Genomic DNA, 20,901 nt, shown 5'->3' with positions numbered 1-20,901 from the left:
CTCACCAGGTTCTGTAGCTTCTCTGGTCCTGGTCATGGTTCTGGCCCTGGCCCTGGCCATATAGCTCTGGCTCTGGTTCTGTGAGCCACCTGACCAGAACCTAAACTCCTGTTTTTTGTTCTTCAGCTCACCGTCTATCTGGGAAAGAGGGACTTTGTGGACCACGTGGACCTGGTAGAACCTGTTGGTGAGATAACCTTTTGTGTATGGGTTAGAACGCCACAAATCAGGCCTAGTGCTGGTTCTGAGATAGTAGAACAGGTTCTGGTTCTGCTCTGATGTTGTCTATGTGTCCTTCTGTAGATGGCGTGGTTCTGATTGATCCAGAGTACCTGAAGGAGAGGAAAGGTAATAAACCTCAGATCAGACACGTCTAAAATCTGACCTGGAGCTCCTGCTGGTTCTGATTCAGGATCTGTTCTAATGGGACGATTTTCTCCTCAGTGTTCGTGACTCTGACCTGCGCCTTCCGCTACGGTCGGGAGGACTTGGACGTCCTGGACCTGACATTCCGGAAGGATCTGTTTGTGTCCAACGTTCAGGCGTTTCCTCCTGAGCCCGAGGAGAAGAAGAGTCTGACTCGTCTTCAGGAGCGTCTGATCAAGAAGCTGGGAGAACACGCCCACCCGTTTACCTTTGAGGTACTGATGCTTCCTGTACCCATTCCCACTGATATCTCTGGAACTGGTTGAAGCTGGTTTGTCTCTTTTAAAGTTTTCTCCTTCTTGTTTCCTGTTTCTGCTGCCGAGTCCTCTCACAGAGACGGCCTCTGAGGACGTGTGTCTCATCCCCTGTTTGTGTTCCAGATTCCTCTGAACCTGCCGTGCTCCGTCACCTTACAGCCAGGACCAGAGGACACTGGGAAGGTCTGCGCTTCCGTTCTACTCCTGTCGTTTTTGAGCAGGTGAGTCTCACCTGGTGGGAACGTGACCTGTGACTGTCTCTGTCCTCAGGCCTGTGGCGTCGACTTTGAGGTGAAAGCTTTCTGTGCTGAAAACCTGGAAGAAAAGATCCACAAAAGGTGCGCGAGAGTCAGCTGATGGTCGGCACACAACCACGCCTGAAACCAGGTGTGCCTGGGTCACGGCTTCACTGTTGTTGCAGGAACTCGGTGCGTCTGGTGATCAGGAAGGTCCAATACGCTCCGGAGAAACCAGGTCCTCAGCCCACCGCCGAGACCACCCGGCAGTTCCTGATGTCCGACAAACCTTTGCACCTGGAGGCCTCGCTGGACAAAGAGGTAACACCTGAGGGACGTTGTCCTACACTGGAGCTCTTTACAGAATGCAAGACGAAACACTCGACTGACCTCTCGAACCACCAGCCGACTCCGATGGGTTGATCATATCTGTGATTTACTTCAGGGGCGGGTTTACCATGATGACACAGGCGGGCACTCATCCCCCTTGCAATGTGATTGGCCACCCCATGCAACCCTCCAGTTGTCATTGTTTCTTGTAGCTTTCAATCAATGTTTAAATATTTGCCAGTTGTTGTATGATAGTCTAGCTCAGGGGTGTCAAACTCACACGGGGCCGAAATGAAACTCTGGGACGGAGTCGAGGGCCAAACTTAATATTTTTTGAAAAAGTGACGGCAAATTTGCACGTTTTCTTTATCAACATGTATGCAATTTTGAACCTTTAAATTGGGAAACAAACATATTTCTGCATTAACACTGAATGTGGAATAACCAAATTACACACGAGCAAGTCAGTTTTAAATAAAAGGCATCAGTGGTATTCATTACTTGTGGTATAATCAGCATTTTTTAAATCTTTTAAATGTTTTCTCACGGGCCAACAACAAAATAAAAATATCATTTTATCTTAAATGAAAATGCAACATCTCACCTGTTAACTTTCATGTTTTGGAGCAGAAAAAGAGCATAAAACCAACATATTTAAAGCTCAGTTTGCTCCACTGGTTTACTGTGATGCTCACCTGTTCCAGCCAGATACCTGCATCATGGGGCTGATCTGAGCTGAGGAGGAGACTCCTGTTGTTTTGTTCATCTTCATCATAATAATGACAACATTAGATGACAACAGGTGCTCACATAGGTTTGTGCTGATGAACATGTCTGAGCAGCTTGACCACGTTGTTGTGTGTCGGGGAGGAAACACAACCACAGAGTTGTGCTGGTTTGAGCGTGTCACTGCTCGCTGGAGTTATATCAGCTCTGTCTGGACGTTAGTTGGAAAACTTTCTCTTTCAGTCGTGAACACATTACTGAGCGGCTAGAATCTCCGTTTCTGGGCTTCAACGTCAGAAAATAGCTGAGTGAACTCGGCGTTGAGTGAGAGGAGTGTAGTTTGTCCGAGATGGCGGAGCTGCAGAGACCGGCAGCAGGCGCTGGAAAAAACACAAAGGAGGGGGCTTCGTCGGCTCCGCGCTGCCGCCGTAAAGCATCATGGGAGTTGAAGTCTTTGCGGTAAAATCGGCCAGCGGGCCAGTTTTAATATATTTTTGATATTTATCTCGCGGGCCACATAAAAATGCTCTGCGGGCCGCATCTGGCCTGCGGGCCTTATGTCTGACATATGTGGTCTAGAGGTTTCTGAATCGGGCTGACCACCATGTTGTCTTCCTACTCGTCCCGGTTTCACACTGAAAGCATCGGTGGCGCAAACGGCAGCGGAACGTCGCTGCTTCAACTGGAGTCCGTTATAGCCTATGGACTGTTTCAAACCAGCAGCAACGCGGCCATTTCCCGGCGTTCAAGAAGCGGTACGCTGCACAAGACCGGATCGGGGTCTATTTTTTATTTTTTTTTTGCTGCGTGCCGCTTCTGGGATGCGTCAATTTTTTGCAGTTAACATAGGGCTAGACAGGAAATCACACTTTTGCAGCTGTGTTTTTTTTTTCATGGCTGTAATCCTGGCAGTGGAGAGGAACAACATTATTTATGACATCAAACATCGATATCAAACGTGATTTCCTTCTTTTTTGTTTAATGGCAGATTGAATAAACAAACTGTGACCCAAGTCTTGAGGGATCGTGTGATCTCACGAATCCAGCGAAGAGCACAGCGAGGAAGCCGTGCCGCCGCCAAGACTCTCCCGGTGTGAAAAGGACCGCTTTGAAGTTCACGAGTAAACCGTTCCGCTGCCGTTTTGCGCCACCGATGCTTCCGGTGTGAAACCGGGGTTAGGCTTCACACACCGACACACACTGATTATTAATTAACATACAGGGTTCTCTCATTCAGTGGAAACAAACTCGATATATGTGGAAATGATCGTCAATCACATTAGATGCATGTAGAATAAATTTGGCCAACAGAGGATTTAAAGAGCAAGTTGCCCCCAAATCTACTTTTTTATCTGATAAACTATATAAATGCGTGTCTAATCGTGCTGCAGACACGTGTAGTCAGTAGTTTTGCACTTTAGTGCATTTTAGTTAAAATTTAAAATTTCTGCCTAAAACTGTCAGTGTTGTGCCGTTGTCAGATAAAAACTTTGGACTGCATTTGAATTTAAATCTGCCACCGCTATTGGCTAAGAGGTACCCTAGAACGTTAGCTGGTACCATATGATGTCACAATGCCGGTGTGTGTGTGTGTGTGTGTGTGCGTATTTGTTAGCGGCTCCGCCCTGCTCGGTCTCTTTTCAAACAGAAAGTGGGAGTGGAGTAAAACTCCGGTTAGGGGGGTGACTCGCTCTTTAAATTAGAAAAGTTAACTTTATTGTGATGCCAGGACGCATCCTGGCATCACAATAAAGTCGGTTCTGATCCTGATGAACCCATTTATTTGTGCCTGTTGGACTTTGGCTGGATTCCATTTCATGTCCCTGTTGATCAGCACAGGGACATTTCTAAATAGATGACTGATGTGTTGTTTTAAAAAAATTTTTTTATGGAAAACAAAACTTCTTTAGCGTGAGGTCTGATTTTAAAACTCATTTCTCAGGCTTTGCTGTTCTGAGACCCAAATCATCATCAGAGTGTTGTGAGGAAAAAGTTTGTAAAAGGTTCAAATGCTCTGTTTTTATTTCCTGTAAAATGCCCGTTTCATTTCATTTACAGTCAATAAGAACGCAAACTATGACTGAAACAAATAGTAAAAACACAGTTTATTCTGTAGTAATGGTATTTAAATAAAACACATAGAAGGTAAAATTATGATCAAACAAAATATTTTTTTCTTGATATTTGGCAAAAAATAAAAATCTATTAATATAAAGGAATTCTTTAAGGGGTAAACGGGTGAAAGATGTTTTTACATCATCGACGGCCCAATTGCTGCTCCAAAACACAGAAAGTTCCCTCAAAGTTCCCAGGCGTGTTCTAGCTGAGCGCATGCATCAAGCCTCCTTCTGCAGACTTTGAACATCAAAGTTTCCCATAATGCATTGCACCACAAACTTTAAACCTCCAAACTGCAGAAGAGAAAGCTCATAACTGGTGTTTTATTTAAGGAAACATGTGGTGTGTAACCTGTAAAATGAGTTTTGTGTATTTGTTTCATTTTTTCAGTCTCTTCACATTCTCTTAAAATGCTAATTAGCTAACCCACTATCAAAATAAAAGCTGCGTTGCCTTGAATAGTTCTGTTTTGATAAAAGAAACTTTTTCTTTGTTTAACAGCAGGAAGTGCTGGTATTTTATCAGCTTGGGTCAAAAGTGGACCAAATGTTAAAATGTACTCATTGTTGTTTTGTTATTTAAGGACAAACATTTAGCTTTGTCAGGTTGTTTTTTAACCGCTTTTTGTCGTGACGCAACGGAGTACAGTTCTATTCCAAATGCCGTCCCCGTCCTCCCACACTGCAGAACGGACTTTCTGCTGTAAGCACACACAAGGGTACCAGCATCCTCTGGTGCTGAGAAACAACCCAGATCAGCAGCTGCATATTTCTAATACATTTTTTTGGAATCATGATCCTTTGAACCAACACCATCTTTGGTTACCATGGAAACCACCACTGCGTCGGTTAAAGAGCTGTGATTCTGATCAGAAGCTGTCAGCTTGGATCACTAAACATTTTCCACACGTCAATGGTAAGAAAATGGAGAACATGTCAGAGAGAGAGAGAGAGGAGAGAGAGAGAGGAGAGAGAGAGAGAGAGAGAGAGAGAGAGAGAGAGAGGAGAGAGAGAGAGAGAGAGAGAGAGAGAGAGAGAGAGAGAGAGAGAGAGAGAGAGAGAGAGAGAGAGAGAGAGAGAGAGAGAGAGAGAGAGAGAGAGAGAGAGAGAGAGAGAGAGAGAGAGAGAGAGAGAGAGAGAGAGAGAGAGAGAGAGAGAGAGAGAGAGAGAGAGAGAGAGAGAGAGAGAGAGAGAGAGAGAGAGAGAGAGAGAGAGAGAGAACCAGAACCAGACAGGTGAGGACGAACCTGGCGACGGAGGAGCTGCTGGTTCCAGTGAAGGCCGTGTTGCTGGGAGATGTTTCCCCTGTGACCACTGCGTGCGCCAAGGCTTTCTCACACAAGTCCTATTTGAAGCGTCACCTAGTCGTCCACGCTGAAGAAAAGCCCCACAGCTGTGACCGGTGTGGGAAAAGTTGCCGTTTCCTGAGTGGTTTAAAAGCTCACCTGCCCACCCACAGCGGAGAAAGACCCTTCACCTGTCACCTGTGTGGGTTGAGCTTCAAGTGGGCGTGGAACCTGAAGAAGCACGAGCCTGCATTACGACACCGGAACAAGCCCACCAGTCCGTGACCTGTGTGAAGAGGATCCTTCTTCATATCGAAGACAAATGTTTAACACGCTGCGAAAAGCTGCAGAGCTGTTTTAATGACATTCATCTGCACCTCAAACGTGTGATTTCAGCCCAGTCGTTCTTCTGTTGTTGGAAAATAAACATAAATGGTAAAATCACTGCATTTATTCAGAGGAGCAGAGCAAACGTTCAAGCTTTAGGCATGAAACTAATATAACTGTACAAAAACATCAGCTCCTAAGGCACTCTTTACAGTTTTCTTGGTTTTAGCGCCCTCTAGTGTCTGTTATTAATTCATGTGGTTGAACTGAAAGTGAAACTTGTCTCCTTGCTGCGTTTGTCTTTTTAACACAATCTAACAGCTGAAATATCCCCCCAGCCTTATTTAGTGTCTACAGGAGTGAGTCACCATGTCCGCTCCACTCCTTTCCACGGTTCCCTCCACCAGCAGGAACCGGACCAGCTACTCTGAAGTTGCAAGTGCGATATTTTAGCCACAGAGGGCGGTGGGGTCTGAGTGACATTTCATTAACCCTGTAAAGGGTCCTTTTAGCACACACCTTTTAAATGATTTTAAAAAGATGGAACCGGCTCCTCCTTCTCGCCATCACATACCAACATTTAAGGTTCTCCATGAGGAAGAACGAGAGAACCCTTTAGATTTACGATGAGAAGAGGGTGACAGTGCTGGTATCATTTTCCCCTCTGGACCCGCCCCCTTCCACTTGTCCTCTTTAGGCTCTTATGGGTCAGATTGACACTGGCTCTGGTCCTCCTCTACGGGACAGAACCAAGCCTCTGTGACCCAGTCAGCAGTTCTGCAGATCTGGTGTCCTGCTCCAGGGAGACTCGAGGAGGCTGAGGCCCGGTCCCTGGCCTGCAGAGCCGAGATCTACTCTGTTAATCTACAATCCTCCTGAATCGGATTGGGGTTATCCGTCCTGTAAAACGACTAAAAAGCAGAACCCCTCCTGGTCCAGATGTTCCTGACATGAATTCTGTTCCGTCTCAGATTTATTACCACGGGGAACCCATCAGCGTCAACGTCCACGTCACCAACAACACCAACAAGACCGTGAAGAAGATGAAGATCTCCGGTACGTCCTCGAGCCACTTCGTGTGTGCATGTGTGTGTGTGTGTGTGTGTGTGTGTGTGTGTGTGTGTGTGTGTGTGTGTGTGTGTGTGTGTGTGTGTGTGTGTTTGCAGCCATAACTCTGGTTTGTGTGTCTGCAGTGCGACAGTACGCTGACATCTGCCTGTTCAACACGGCGCAGTACAAATGCCCGGTGGCCGTGGAGGAGTCCGAGTGAGTTTGCTTCACTAAAACAACACCAGACTTAATTCCTGGAGACCAGGAGGAAGCTTTGATTTCCAGTTTTCCAGTTTACATGATAAAAAAAGTCCCAAGCTACAGGTGTGACATCAGCTCTCAGGCAACACTTTAAACCCCGCCATATCAAAAGTCCCGAGACCAGAACCAAAGCACAAGCACCAGATTTTGTTGTTTGAACCAAACGTTTGGTTAGAGGAGAGTTTCTGGATTCAAACAGAACTGTACGGTGCATCTGTTCATTATTCACACTGCATCACTTCTCCACAATTTCTTTAGTTAAAGATGCATTCCAAAACTGATTACAGGATTATTTCTCCTCTAAATTACACAACACACATTAGTGACAACATGAAACAAGTTTGGGGAGATTTTAGCAACTTTATTAAAGAGCAAGTTCACTGATAGACAATTGTTTAAAGATGATTTCTGATTCTAACGGGTCACTCTGAGGTTTTCATGCAGGCTGGACATGAAAATAGTCTCCTACACCTATCTCCTGCATTAGTTTCTGATAGAAAACAGACGGTGAAACTCTAGGATTAGAAAATCCTGACAGATCTACGTCACACTGTCACTAACATTCACGGACTCACCCATCTTGACTCATGACGGGGAAGGCTGTTGTTGGTTTAGCATCCAGGAAACAGCAGAGAACGTCTCGGCTAGTAGATGCTAACTGTTAGCATTAGCAACTCCACCACACAGCAGAACTCCTCCAGGCTTGTGTTATTGGTGGCGATAAAATATCAACGTTACAGAGTGAACAGAGTCAGTGGTTGAGTTGTGTTGCTGTTAGCCAATCAGAGAAGAGATGTCCAAATATCAGGAAATCCTGCCATCTTCTCCTCTGGCAATCTTCTATGTTCTCATACAGGCGCACTGGAGCTTTGTTTCCCCAGACTATGACTTTCAAGGCTACTAGAGACCACTGCAAATATATAAAAATATGAGTAAAGTTGGCCTTACACAATAAATTAGCAAAAGCCTCAATTGTTTTTCATATCATCATTATTAGTTGTTTTTAAGTGACAATGTGTATTTTTCCTGGCGATAGGGGGCAGTATACCTAAATCATTAAAAGCAAGGAGTATGTTTGTGTTGGAGTAAGACCTTACCAACGGATGCCCATGAGGGTCAAAAAGCCCTAGCGAGTGCAAACTTTAGCAAAATGACACATCAGTCTCCCTTTCATCACTGGCAACAAGTGAAGTGGCAAATGTGTGAAACAACATTTAGAATGACAAATGTTTTGCAACCGTTTGTTACAAATTGGTAAATGCATTTTGTCCTCATGGGCTCCCGTAGAAGGAAACACGGCATCTAATATGGTGTCGCCCAGAGACCTAGACCCACTCCCGTGTATTTTAGACCTGATTTTAAAAGTTATATGTGAAGAAGCTGCCAATATTTTTCAGCAACTGGGTATCATCTCATTCATTTTCAACAAAATTTTAATGGATATTTCCAGAAATTAATGGTTAAAAACGGCACGTTGTCTCTTTAAGAAAGAGAGTGGGGAAAAACCGAATGCTTCCAGATGTGCTGTATCTCTATTAATGATGAAACATGGCCGAATGTTCGGGACAGATGCATCTGGCCACTTCCTTCTAAATTTATTTATTCATTTTATTTATTTAAATGTAATTTTACACGGAGGAACAACCACTTGAGATGAAACATCTCGTTTTCGAGTGGGTCCTCCTTTACAACAAAAAGAAGAACGTCGTCGTCATCTTCCTCCGCTTATCCGATTCACTGGGGCAGCATCCCAACTAGGGAGCTCCAGACCGTCCTCTCCCGGCCTTCTCCACCAGCTCCTCCGGCAGGACCCCAAGGCGTTCCCGGACCAGATTGGAGATGTAACCTCTCCAACATGTCCTGGGTCGACCCGGGGGCCTCCTACCGGCAGGACATGCCCGAAACACCTCCCCGGGGAGGCGTCCAGGAGGCATCCTGACCAGATGCCCAAACCGCCTCAACTGGCTCCTTTCGATCCGGAGGAGCAGCGGTTCTACTCCGAGTCCCTCTCGAATGTCCGAGCTCCTCACCCTATCTCTAAGGCTGATCCCGACCACCCTACGGAGGAAACTCATTTCGGCCGCTTGTTTCCGCGATCTCGTTCTTTCGGTCATTACCCAAAGCTCATGACCATAGGTGAGGATCGGGACGTAGATCGACCGGTAAATCGAGAGCCTGGCTTTCTGGCTCAGCTCCCTCTTCACCACGACAGATTGGCTCGGCGTCTGCAGTGATGCAGACGCCGAACCAATCTGCCTGTCGATCTCCCGATCCCTCCTACCCTCACTCGTGAACAAGACCCCGAGATACTTAAACTCCTCCACTTGAGGTAGGACCTCTCTCCCGACCCGGAGTTGGCAAGCCACCCTTTTCCGGTCGAGAACCATGGTCTCAGATTTGGAGGTGCTGATCCTCATCCCAACCGCTTCACACTCGGCCGCAAACCTACCCAGCAAGAGCTGAAGGTCAGAGCTGGATGAAGCTAGGAGGACCACATCATCCGCGAAAAGCAGAGACGAGATTCTCCTGCCACCAAACTCGACACACTCCACACATCGGCTGTGCCTAGAAATTCTGTCCATAAAGGTAATGAACAGAACCGGTGACAAAGGGCAGCCCTGGCGGAGTCCAACCCTAACCGGGAACAGGTCCGACTTATTACCGGCTATGCGGACCAAACTCATGCTCCTCTGGTAAAGGGACTGAATGGCCCTTAACAGAAAGCCACCCACCCCATACTCCTGGAACATCCCCCACAGGGTGCCCCTGGGGACACGGTCATAAGCCTTCTCCAAATCCACAAAACACATGTGGATTGGTTGGGCAAACTCCCATGCCCCCTCCATCACCCTTGCAAGGGTATAGAGCTGGTCCACAGTTCCACGGCCAGGACGAAAACCACATTGCTCCTCCTCAATCTGAGATTCAACTATCAATCGGACCCTCCTCTCCAGTACCTTGGAGTAGACCTTTCCAGGGAGGCTGAGGAGTGTGATCCCCCTATAGTTGGAACACACCCTCAGATCACCCTTCTTAAAGATGGGGATGACCACCACCCCGGTTTGCCACTCCACAGGAACTGCCCCCGAAGACCACGCAATGTTGCAGAGACATGTCAACCATGACAGCCCTACACCATCCATAGCCTTGAGATACCCAGGACGAATCTCATCCGACCCTGGGGCTCCGCCGCTGTGTAGTTGTTTGACTACCTCAGCAACTTCTGCCCCCGAGATTGGACAGTCCATCCCCAGGTCCCTTGGCTCTGGTTCCTCCTCGGAATGCGCATAGGTGGGATTGAGGAGCTACTCAATGTATTCCTTCCACCGCCCGACTATAGCCCCAGTTGACGTCAGCAGCTCCCCATCCCCACTGTAAACAGTGTGAGCGAGTTGCTTCCTACCTCTCCTGAGGCGCCGGACAGTTTGCCAGAACCTCTTTGGAGCCGATCGATAGTCTTTCTCCATGGCCTCACCAAACTCCTCCCACGCCCGAGATTTTGCCTCGGCAACTGCCACTGCTGCACCCCGCTTGGCTATCCGGTACCTGTCTGCTGCCTCCGGAGACCCACAGATCAGCCACGCCCTGTACGCCTCCTTCTTCAGCCTGACGGCTCCCCGAACCTCTGGTGTCCACCAGTGGGTACAATGGTTGCCACCACGACTGGCACCGGCCACCTTGCGACCACAGCTAGCAACAGCCACCTCAACAATCGCAGAGTGGAACAAGGCAGACTCGGAGTCAATGTACCCCACTGCTCTCGGGACGCAGTCAAAGCTCTGCCGGAGGTGGGAGTTGAAGACCGTCTTAACAGGTTCTTCTGCCAGGCGTTCCCAGCAGACCCTCACTATGCGGTTGGGTCTGCCAGGTCTACGTGGCATCTTCCCCTGCCATCTGATCCAACTCACCACCAGGTGGTGATCAGTTGACAGCTCCGCTCCTCTCTTCACTCGGGTGTCCAAAACATACGGCCGCAGGTCAGATGATACGACTACAAAGTCTATCATCGACCTGCGACCTAGGCTGCCCTGGTACCAAGTGTACCGATGGGCATCCTTATGTTCGAACATGGTGTTCGTTATGGCCAAACTGCGGCTTGCACAGAAGTCCAATAACGAAACACCAATCGAGTTCAGATCAGGCGGGCCGTGCCTCCCAATCACACCCCTCCAGGTCAAGCTGTCATTGCCCACGTGAGCATTGAAGTCCCCAGCAGGATAATGGAGTCTCCTGATGGAGCACTATCTAGCACTCGTCCCAGGGACTCCAAAAAGGGTGGGTACTCTGAACTGATATTTGGCCCATAAGCACAAACAACAGTCAGGACCCGTTCCCCGACCCGAAGGCGCAGGGAAGCTACCCTCTCGTCCCCTGGGGTAAACCCCAACACACAGGCAGAGAGTCTTGGGGCTAACAAAAAGCCAACCCCAGCCCTCCGCCTCTCACCCAGAGCAACTCCAGCAAAGTAGAGTGTCCACCCCCTCTCAAGGACTTGGGTTCCAGAGCCAATGCTATGTGTCGAGGTGAGTCCGACTATATCTAGCCGGTACCGCTCAACCTCTGCCACAAGCTCCTGCTCCTTCCCCGCCAGCGAGGTGACGTTCCATGTCCCAAAAACCAGTTTTCTTGTCCAGGGATCGGACCGCCAAGGCTCCCGCCTTGGTCTGCCACCCGTTCCACATTGCACCGGACCCTTCATGTTCCTCCTGCGGGTGGTGGGTCCACAGTTGGATGAGCCCATGTATCCGGTTCGGGCTGGGCCCGGCCGGGCCCCATGGGCGAAAGCCCGGCCACCAGGCGCTCGCTCACGGGCCCCAACCCCAGGCCTGGCTCCAGGGTGGGACCCCGATAACCCTCCGGGCCGGGTACTCCGACTCTTTGACTTTACCTCCATGAAAGATCCTGTGAACCGTTCTGTGTCTCACCCTTCACCTAAGACCAATTTGACATGGGAGACCCTACCAGGGGCACAAAGTGCCCCAGGCATAATTGCTCCTAGGATCATTAGGGTACTCAAACTCCTCCACCACGATAAGGTGATGGTTCAAGGAGGTAAAAAGAAGAACAAAAATCTAAATCAAAACAGTTCAACAATCACTTACACACACACACACACACACACACACACACACACACACACACACACACACACACACACACACACACACACACACACCCTCAAAGGCTAGCAATACTTCACCCCACACTACACGACCCCAACTAACAAGGACAAAACAAAAGCAACGGCCAGTTGAACAAATATAATTAGCAACATATAGACAATTATTCCTGAAGAATAAATAAGTATGTGAAGCAGATTCAATTTAGGTTTTTCAAAGAAATAAAGTGTAACGATTTTTATTTAACCAGGTGAGTCGAATGAGAACCCTTTCTCGTTAGCAACGACGACGTGGGCGAGAGGCAGCAGCTAGAACAGAAAATGTAAAACCAAAACATGTTCCAAGTAGATCAAAACACCTAAAACACTCACAAACAAAAGGACCATTCACACACACGCACACGCAGAACACACACACACACAAACACACACGTTTCTGTGTCACTGGTGGAAAACATCCTATATCAGAACACCCTGCAGTTTCTAGTTGCCTCCACTCAGGTCAAAGGGTGATGGGGGGGGGGGCTCGGTATCGGAGCCGGAACTGGTCCACAGGAACTCGGTTCAGTTTCCCAGCAGCTCAGAGAGCAATCGTTACGATGTTCTTGTCTGCAGAGATGTTCCCACAACGATATTCTTCTCTTCTCAGTGATGTCGTTGCTCCCAGTTCCACCTTCTGCAAAGTCTTCACCCTCACACCGTTTCTGGCCAACAACCGGGAGAAACGAGGCCTGGCTCTGGATGGGAAACTGAAGCACGAGGACACCAACCTTGCCTCCAGCACACTGTGAGTCCTGTTGCACCCGTGATGCCTTCACTGGCTGCTGCACGGTGGACCGCTGAGGTCTGACGCCGTGTTTTGTGTCCCGGTGCAGCCTGAGGGACGGAGCCAACAGGGAGATCCTCGGCATCATCGTGTCCTACAAAGTCAAAGTGAAGCTGGTGGTGTCTCGAGGCGGGTCGGTACCTTCTCTGTCACCTCTAACCCACAACAGCAGCCTGTCACATAGAAACAGCTGGTTCTCTTTCTTTAGTAGAACCTACAGGAACAAACGAGTGAACCAGAGGAAGAGCTCTGATAGCTAGAACCTCCATTCAGGAGATCCAACTTCATATTTTGGAAATATAATCAGTCACTCTGAGTTTGACATGCAGGCTAAACATGAAAACCCTATTTCCTGCATTAGTCGATGATGGCAAATAGACAGAGAAACAGTCGGATTAGGAAGGCCTGTGACATCAGCGTGGATCACCCGTCTTGGCTCGTGACGGGGAGGCTTTGATGACTTGGCGTCCAGGAAAGAGGAGAAGCGCATCCCAGCTAGCGGAAGCTAAGTGGCTTGAAATTCGTCGCCGTCGCTTTTATTACCTGACACACGGGAGACGACCCGCGGCAGCGGCCAGCGGCAAAGCCGTCTACGCGACATCACCTCTCCAATCATTTTCAATGAGACATGCGCGACAAAGCGATAATCGCGGGTCTCCCTCCTACTGAGCGAAACGCAAAAACGTGCGTGTGAAATTTTGCGCTCGTGCACGTGTCGTGCACAGGCGACCCAGCGACGCGATCCCAGAAAGTTGAAACATTTTCAACTTTTCATCGCTGTCGCTCGAGCGAGGACCAATCAACGGAGGTTTCATTCACTGACCAGTGAGCGGACAGGATGCTCCGTACACCTCCGAGCAAACATGGAGGAGAAGTTGATTATTATTATGTTTTATAGTAAAATCAGAAGTAAGATTTCACATAACTCTAGCAGCACCTTGTGAAACATCATATCTACCGCTTTATTAACTCTGAACCGCTTAAATAACCTTAATTCCCTCCAACCTGACACAGCCAATCAAAACAACGGAAGTTTCAATTTCGCCATGGAACAGAACGCGTAGACGGCTTTGTCGCGGGTCGTCTCCCGTGTGTCAGGTAATAAAAGCGACAGCGACGAATTTCGCTGATCGCGGTCGTTTGTCGCCTCCCGTGTGTCGAGCCCATAGCTCCCCAAATCATCAGCGTCGCAGAGCAAATGCAGTCAGTGGTAGAGTCGTGTTGCTGTCAGCCAATCAGTGGCGAGATGTCCAAATTTCAGGAAACAAGCGTCTTCTCCCCTCTGCTCTGGCTCACGTCTGCTTCCTGAAACAGGAGCGCCAGAGGTTTTCCCAACAGAGATCGACTCACAAGGCCTTCATTTTTACTAGAGAGCCCCGCAGATGTGTTGACACGAGCGAACTTGACTGAGGGACTCAGATTGGGACTTATTGATGAAGATGCTTAGCTGAGATGATGTTCTGCTGCTGCTCTGAAGCTGATGAATATTTATTGATTTCAGGCTCCTGGGAGATCTGGCTGCCAGGTAACCTTTCACTCTGTCACACATTCAAACACAAACATGGAGCCTCACAAAGGTCACCTGAACAGCTCAGCTGTTCCCGTGGTGGCAGTAGTTCAGTCGCAGATGAACACATGAATTGCTGCTGCAGATTGTTGCTGTTTTTTGACGTGTTTTTCAGTGACGTCTCCGTTGAGCTGCCCTTCACATTAATGCACCCGAAGCCTTTAGAAGAGTCCATCTGCAGAGACGGTGAGTCGCCTTCCTGCTGGAGATCATCTGAGGTTACCTTTTCTTTCAAAATAGAAAAATCCAGATTAAAACGGTTGAACCTCCAGCGCCCGCTCTCCGGTACTGTCAGGTTGTTTTGCCCCAAATGTTTAATGATCCCAGACAAGCCCCACTTAGACCGCTGGGAGGACCATTAATCTGATGAACGTTTAATAAATCATTGGCGCTGATGTTTAAACGATTCATGTTTTTATTGCTGGAACAAGTTTTAGATCCAACATTTGTTTGATTTGATTAATTAGTTTGAGCGTGCATATTAAAGGTGCATTATGGAAGTGTGACAGCCAAAACATGTATAGAAATAATAAATGTCTTCTTCATACATTCTCCTGCAATGCCCTGGTCCTGTAGAATGAGCCCTGGCATTTTTACTGTGATTGCCTTTTTTTCTGTAAAATCACAGAAAAAGAGAAATGCTCGGGTCGAGCAGGCTGCTTCATGCGCGTTCACGCTCAGGCATCGCCCGTAGCATTTGCTATCCGTAGCTTTAGCAGCAGAGAGAGAGGCAGTGCCACTTTGTCGCTGTTCCTAACGCCTAGTGACAAAGCTAGCTACATTTCTGAGGACCCTTAGCTACTTTCTGTAGAACTTTCTTCTAGAAATTTCCTGCTAATTAGCAATAAAATAGCCATTTTCGCTCCGAACCGTTCTTTGAACGTTGTTTCAGCTGTCATGTAGGATATAAAAGTGACCGATGAAAAGGACATCACTGGCGCTTTAGCTCACCTAGTAAGACGTCAGACTCTCGTGTAGAAGACCTGGGTTTGATTCTGGATGTGAACATAGTTCATTTAGAGTTTATTTTTTACATTAATGGTTTATTCTTTGCAGTAAGATGCCCACATTTTTATTTAAGACTCGCCGAACGGCATTGAATTCACAGATAAAAAAGATGTGGGTTCAACTTTCATTTTGGAACAATTTTTCAAGCAAGGGAAGGGAATGATCTGAGCATGCAGGAGGACTGACCCATCATAAACCTTTGTCGGCTGTGCTGAAGAGAAAGGTACAGAACCAAATTATTTAATTAATTAGCTGTGTGTCCTCCTGTCCTCCGCCCCCCCCCCCCCCTCCACGGGATTGTCTCAGCTGTTATTTTCGTTAAGGAGTATGCACGTACAGCATGCGCGCCTGGTGCACGAGCACACTATTAAAGCTGCCGTTACACTTTTGGCCTGAGGGGGCAATCGCGAGCATAAAAATTCAAAACTCCGTAAAGTTCCTTTAATGAAAGTGCATGATGTCGTAAATACTCTCGATTTAGCGTGAAGCTTTTCCCGACCCGACCCCGGATAAGTGGATGAAAATGGATGTAGGGATGTTGGGGTTTACAGTTTTTGGTGAACATCAGACAGTTTATTTGTGGTGTCAGACATTGTTCTCCGGGCCATTTTAAAATATTTGACGAGGTGTGTTCAGGGTTTCGCTCTAGAGTCCTTTCACTGGACAGAAATCACGGCATCATCTGTATACATTATTGTTTCCTGTGACCCAAAGTTGAATTTGGTGCGATTTAACAGAAAAAAAACATTTCTAGCTATTACAGATTAGTTGATTGTAATTAAATTACAAAAATTAAAATACAATAAAAATGCTATAAAAATGTTGTCAAATATCCTAAAAAAGAAATACAACCAAAAAAAAAAGAAGAAATAAAGGTAAAATTTAAGTCGACATCAAGTGTCTATAAATTATGACATGAAGGTCTAAGTTGAAGATAATCAATTTTTAGAGTGCAAGGAGCTGGTGTCCACATATGTGGATGCAGGGCCCCAGGAGGTTAAGTTCAGGGCTAACTGTCGGATCATTTTGAAAACAACAAGGGTCCCAGAACTAAACCTTGTGGTATCCCAGCATTGTAATTAAAGTAGCAGGATTTATTACCGTCCAACTTTGAGATCTTTTGGATAACCATGATGTAAACCAGTTTATCTTTTCCCTTGGAATAGGGGCACGGGGAGGGAGGGGGGGGGGGGGTCTTTACAGTATGCTCTAATGGGAAACAGGCTTCAACACAAACTGTTTTTTCCGCTTAGTCCTAGAGCTCAACCAGTGTCAATTTAATATAGCGTAATATTGTTTTTGGATGGTAAAAAGTTTAGGGGTCAAAACTTTACTTTGGAAAAAGTGTGTGTGTTTTGGGGGGGGGGGGGGGGGGGGGTATGTCCCCCGCCCCAAATAAATTTTTGTCCATGGCTCCAACTCATGGAGTTTATCCAGCAAACCTTCATCGTTCTCAGTGAAGAAAACAAAAATACCAAGATGAAAGGAAGGAAGAAACAAAAAATGATTATTGATGATGATGATGACGTAATGAGGTTTATGCTTCTTTGATATTTTCAGTTCTCTTTAGTGTCTCTGATGTTTCTGGTCTTCTCCTTGCCTCCTGCAGCTCCAGATGAAGCTCCAATCGACACAAACTTGATAGAGTTTGACACAAAGTAAGCATCCTTCTTCTCTTTCAGCCCCCCCCCCCCCCCCCCCCCCCCCCCGTCTCTCCTCTTCATCAGCTGTCTCTCTGATTGGCTCAGCCTTGATTCACGGCTCTGCTGATGGTGCTGACAGCGGAGAGGGCTTTTTCTGTGTCTGCTGGAGCATTAATGGTGATGAAGCCATCTCCTGAACCTCAGCCTTAATGCATCTTAATGTGTGCTGCTGAGAGCAGCAGGAAATGGGCTTTAAACTGGAAACTCTTCCTGCAGTCAGCAGCCACTCTGCAGCGCACTGATGACCAGCACGTATGTGTCTGAACACTTAAGAACTAAACCAGAACGCCGCGAGGAACATTTGTCTTCCTCTCAGATTCATGGCTCTGGTTTTCAGTATGAAGGAATCATTTGAGGTTTTCTTAAGAAGCTTTCAATAAACCAGAGACTGAAATGGTTCACTTTCACTGAGTTCATCAGCCGGATGTAGAAAATCAACAAGTTCTGGCTTGTTGTTGGTCCCGATCCGTCTGGGTCTGTAAGAGAAGACAGACAGCAGAACACGAGTCCTCCTGTGGCTCCATGCATTTATTTCACTCTTCAATCTTGTTCTGCTCGAATCCACGTTTGAACTCTTATCCTTTGGGTCCAAATGGACCCAGCAGTTCTGGAGGTTCTATAAAGTTATTTGGGCACCAGGAAACTCACTTCCAGCTGATGACATCATCTGGTTCTGGAGTGATGGTGGGATGAAGGACAGATGGACCCATGGATCTGGTCTGGTGAGGAAACAGCTGAGATGAGATGAAATCTGGATCAGGAACCAGATCCTGGACCCAAGCGTCCAACATCATCTTCCCCACCTGGCTGGCCACGTTTAGTCTCAGTTAGCTGAACCAACCCAAACCAATCTAACCTCCATTATTTATTCTCCTTCTCAGTGATGATGACATCATCTTTGAAGACTTTGCTCGCCAGAGGCTGATTGGAGCCAAAGACGAGAAGGAGGAGGACGAGGAGCCGGTGGATTCGCCCAAACTGGAAGACAGATAAAGGATGAGATGTTGTCTTGCTGCTGTGTAGTGTGGAGATGGCAGAGGTCACCAGTAGGCCAACCCACAGTCTGGACACCCTTCAAACTCTAGGTGGCGCCGTGTTTCTGTGTTCCTTCATGTTCGTCTTCTCTCTGCATCCTGCGGATGAGAGGCGCAGCCTTGTGTTTTCAGACGGAGCAGCTGCAGGAGCTCTGGGAGGATGGAGGAGACGGCGGGAAGCATGCCTCTGATGTCTCTTTGTTCTTCGTGTTCCCATTAGAGAGCGAGCAGGAGTCCAGTTAGCGCCGGTAGTTTGTGTCGAAAGGACTTTATAAACAACGCTGCCACGCTCGGAAGACCTGTGACGGTTCCCCTCTGTCAGGGTCCGATCTCCCACATCTGCTGGGCGATCTGCAGGACCAGCAACAGGAAGAGAAACCAGTGCATGAAATATATAATAATACTGTATTAATGTCACAAATAGTTACAGAAGTTAAAATGGTTTATTGGGTTTGGTCCCAGCAGCAGCCATGTTGGACAGGACCACCAGGAAAGGTGCAAGTCAGCAGAACTCCTTCAGCCCGTTTCACTGGTTCTGGGTGTTTTTTTTCAGTCGGACCCGTTTTCACTGGCAGGGTCTGCAACGAGGTGCGAGAATTATCATCTATTTCATCTTTTCTGTCAAACACCTGGTTTCAGTAAGCCAAAACATTATGACCCATCCCTAACATGCCTAGGTGTTTGTGTTTTTCTCTGGTGGTCATAATGTTATGGCTGACTGTAACAGCCACCAGGTCTCAAGTCCTGTAAACTGAGACTGATGGAGATTAAACGCCCCAGACGTAATCCTCATCTCAGTGTTCGAGCGCGTTGCTGGCCAGTTTATTAGGTACGCCTCACTGGTACTCGTTTTTACTTCCTTCTACCTTCAGAACATCGCTAATTTTTCATGTTACAGATCCAACCGGGTGTTTTGAATATTCTTCTGAGGTTCTGGTCCACACTGACATGACAGCATCAGCTCCATCTGTGACGAGAACTTCCCATTCCACCTCATCCCAAAGGTTCTGGCCTGGACTGAGTTCTGATGACTCTGGGGTTTGCTGGAGTCCAGCGAACTTATGTTCTAGAAACCGGTTACAGGTGATCTGAGCTGCATTAAGCTGCTGAAAGTAGCATCAGAAGATGGGTCCAGGGATGGACATAGTCTGCAACAACACCCACGTAGGCTATGGTGTTAAACCAGCCTCAGGCGGGACCAGGGGCTCCAGTGTTAGACAACGTCTCCCATCTTCCCCCCACTACTGTCACACCAGCAGCAGCAGCAGCAGCCTGGAGCGTTGGTACAAGGCAGGATGGATCATGTTGGTGACTCCAAATTCTGAGCTGACAGATTAAATCCAGACTCATCAGACCAGGAAAGCTTTTCCAGTCTCCTTTGGTCTGTGTAAATTTTAACCTCAGGTTTCTGTCCTTAGCTAGCTGGTGTGATATTTTGCTGCTGGAGGCCACCTGGAGCAGCTTCTGCGGACCTTGGGAGGAACCAGAGTTGATCTGAGCTGTCATTGTCTCTCCATCCACCAGAACCAGTACGACCATTCTTTGTAGACCCTAAAGATGGTTGTAGGTTCAAATCCCTGTGGGGCACAACAGTATGTTACCAAACACCGTGCTACATTCAAAGTTCCTTAAATCTTTTATAGTTTCTGATCTGGTGCTCAGGCTGAACTAGATGAGTAAAAGCTGCTGTCTGATTGGCTGGTTGGAAAAGTGTACCTAATAAAGTGGCCGACGTGTTGGTTTTGTTGGATGCAGTGCTGCCCCCCTGTGGTGGTAATATAGAAATTTTGACTCACAAAGAAGGGAAAAAACTATCGTTCAAATCAATAAAAAAAAAAGTTTTGAGTTTTACGTTTGTTTGAGATTTAAAGTTTTGGCCTTAAATGAGCAAAAAACAAAAAAAAAGTTATTCTCTGTTAATATATTCATGTTTATGCAGCAGACCTGATGATCTTAGACCAGGAGCTGTTTTATTTTATACATTTCTTAATCATCTGAGTGACTGATGTCGCTTCAGCGATGGAGGAACTTCACCTGAAACGTTACGTGGAAACGTTTATAGTGTGATATAAAATGTATTTGTATTTTATCTGTAGTTTATTTTGAGTATAATAAAGTATTTATCTGGACAGATGCTGCTCCCCTACCACACACACACACACACACACACACACACACACACACACACACACACACACACACCTGTTTTCATCATCTTTAATAAAAGAACATTAGAAACAATGCGCGTTCCTACTAGAATTGAACTGATCGTTATTTTGAAAACTGCAAATATCATCCATTAATATTTTCTTTTCCTTTTAAGAGAAAGCATCAAATGACTTCCTGACTCTGGAGTCCTTGAACTGCTGCGGTGAATGAAACGCGGTCTTCCTCTGATGGTTCCATATTATTTTTATTACGTTCACCCAACATAATATTTTTGTGTTTAAATTTCACAAACAAATTATGTACTTAATGTTAAATTGACCCATACAAATCTAGTTGTGTTGAACAATGGTAATTAGGTCACAGTAACCAAATAAATCAAGTTGATCCAACATGTTCACATTTTGTTCCATCAACAAAATTCTATATTGCTGAATCAAAGCGTTTCAGTTAGGTGGAAAT

The 20,901-nt window shown here is 46.9% G+C and overlaps 1 protein-coding gene across 1 annotated transcript in view; it reads left to right on the top strand.

Annotated features, from left to right (window-relative positions):
• Nucleotides 1–20,402, top strand: part of arrb1 (arrestin, beta 1) — a 28,863-nt gene extending 8,461 nt beyond the window's left edge. The window contains exons 3-16 of the mRNA XM_015950864.3: nucleotides 127–187; nucleotides 304–348; nucleotides 445–641; nucleotides 807–866; nucleotides 954–1,021; nucleotides 1,105–1,240; nucleotides 6,677–6,761; nucleotides 6,899–6,971; nucleotides 12,785–12,922; nucleotides 13,011–13,094; nucleotides 14,463–14,486; nucleotides 14,644–14,714; nucleotides 17,146–17,194; nucleotides 18,121–20,402. Of these exons, the coding sequence (XP_015806350.1) occupies nucleotides 127–187; nucleotides 304–348; nucleotides 445–641; nucleotides 807–866; nucleotides 954–1,021; nucleotides 1,105–1,240; nucleotides 6,677–6,761; nucleotides 6,899–6,971; nucleotides 12,785–12,922; nucleotides 13,011–13,094; nucleotides 14,463–14,486; nucleotides 14,644–14,714; nucleotides 17,146–17,194; nucleotides 18,121–18,232 (1,203 nt within the window). The 3' untranslated portion in view covers nucleotides 18,233–20,402. The remainder of the gene's footprint in view (nucleotides 1–126; nucleotides 188–303; nucleotides 349–444; nucleotides 642–806; nucleotides 867–953; nucleotides 1,022–1,104; nucleotides 1,241–6,676; nucleotides 6,762–6,898; nucleotides 6,972–12,784; nucleotides 12,923–13,010; nucleotides 13,095–14,462; nucleotides 14,487–14,643; nucleotides 14,715–17,145; nucleotides 17,195–18,120) is intronic.
• Nucleotides 20,403–20,901: the final 499 nt, after the last annotated feature.

Source organism: Nothobranchius furzeri, chromosome 13 (assembly GCF_043380555.1).
Source record: "Nothobranchius furzeri strain GRZ-AD chromosome 13, NfurGRZ-RIMD1, whole genome shotgun sequence".
Classification (NCBI taxonomy): domain Eukaryota; kingdom Metazoa; phylum Chordata; class Actinopteri; order Cyprinodontiformes; family Nothobranchiidae; genus Nothobranchius; species Nothobranchius furzeri.
The sequence above is the reverse complement of the archived record's forward strand: the minus strand, read 5'-3'. Positions and strand labels throughout refer to the sequence as shown.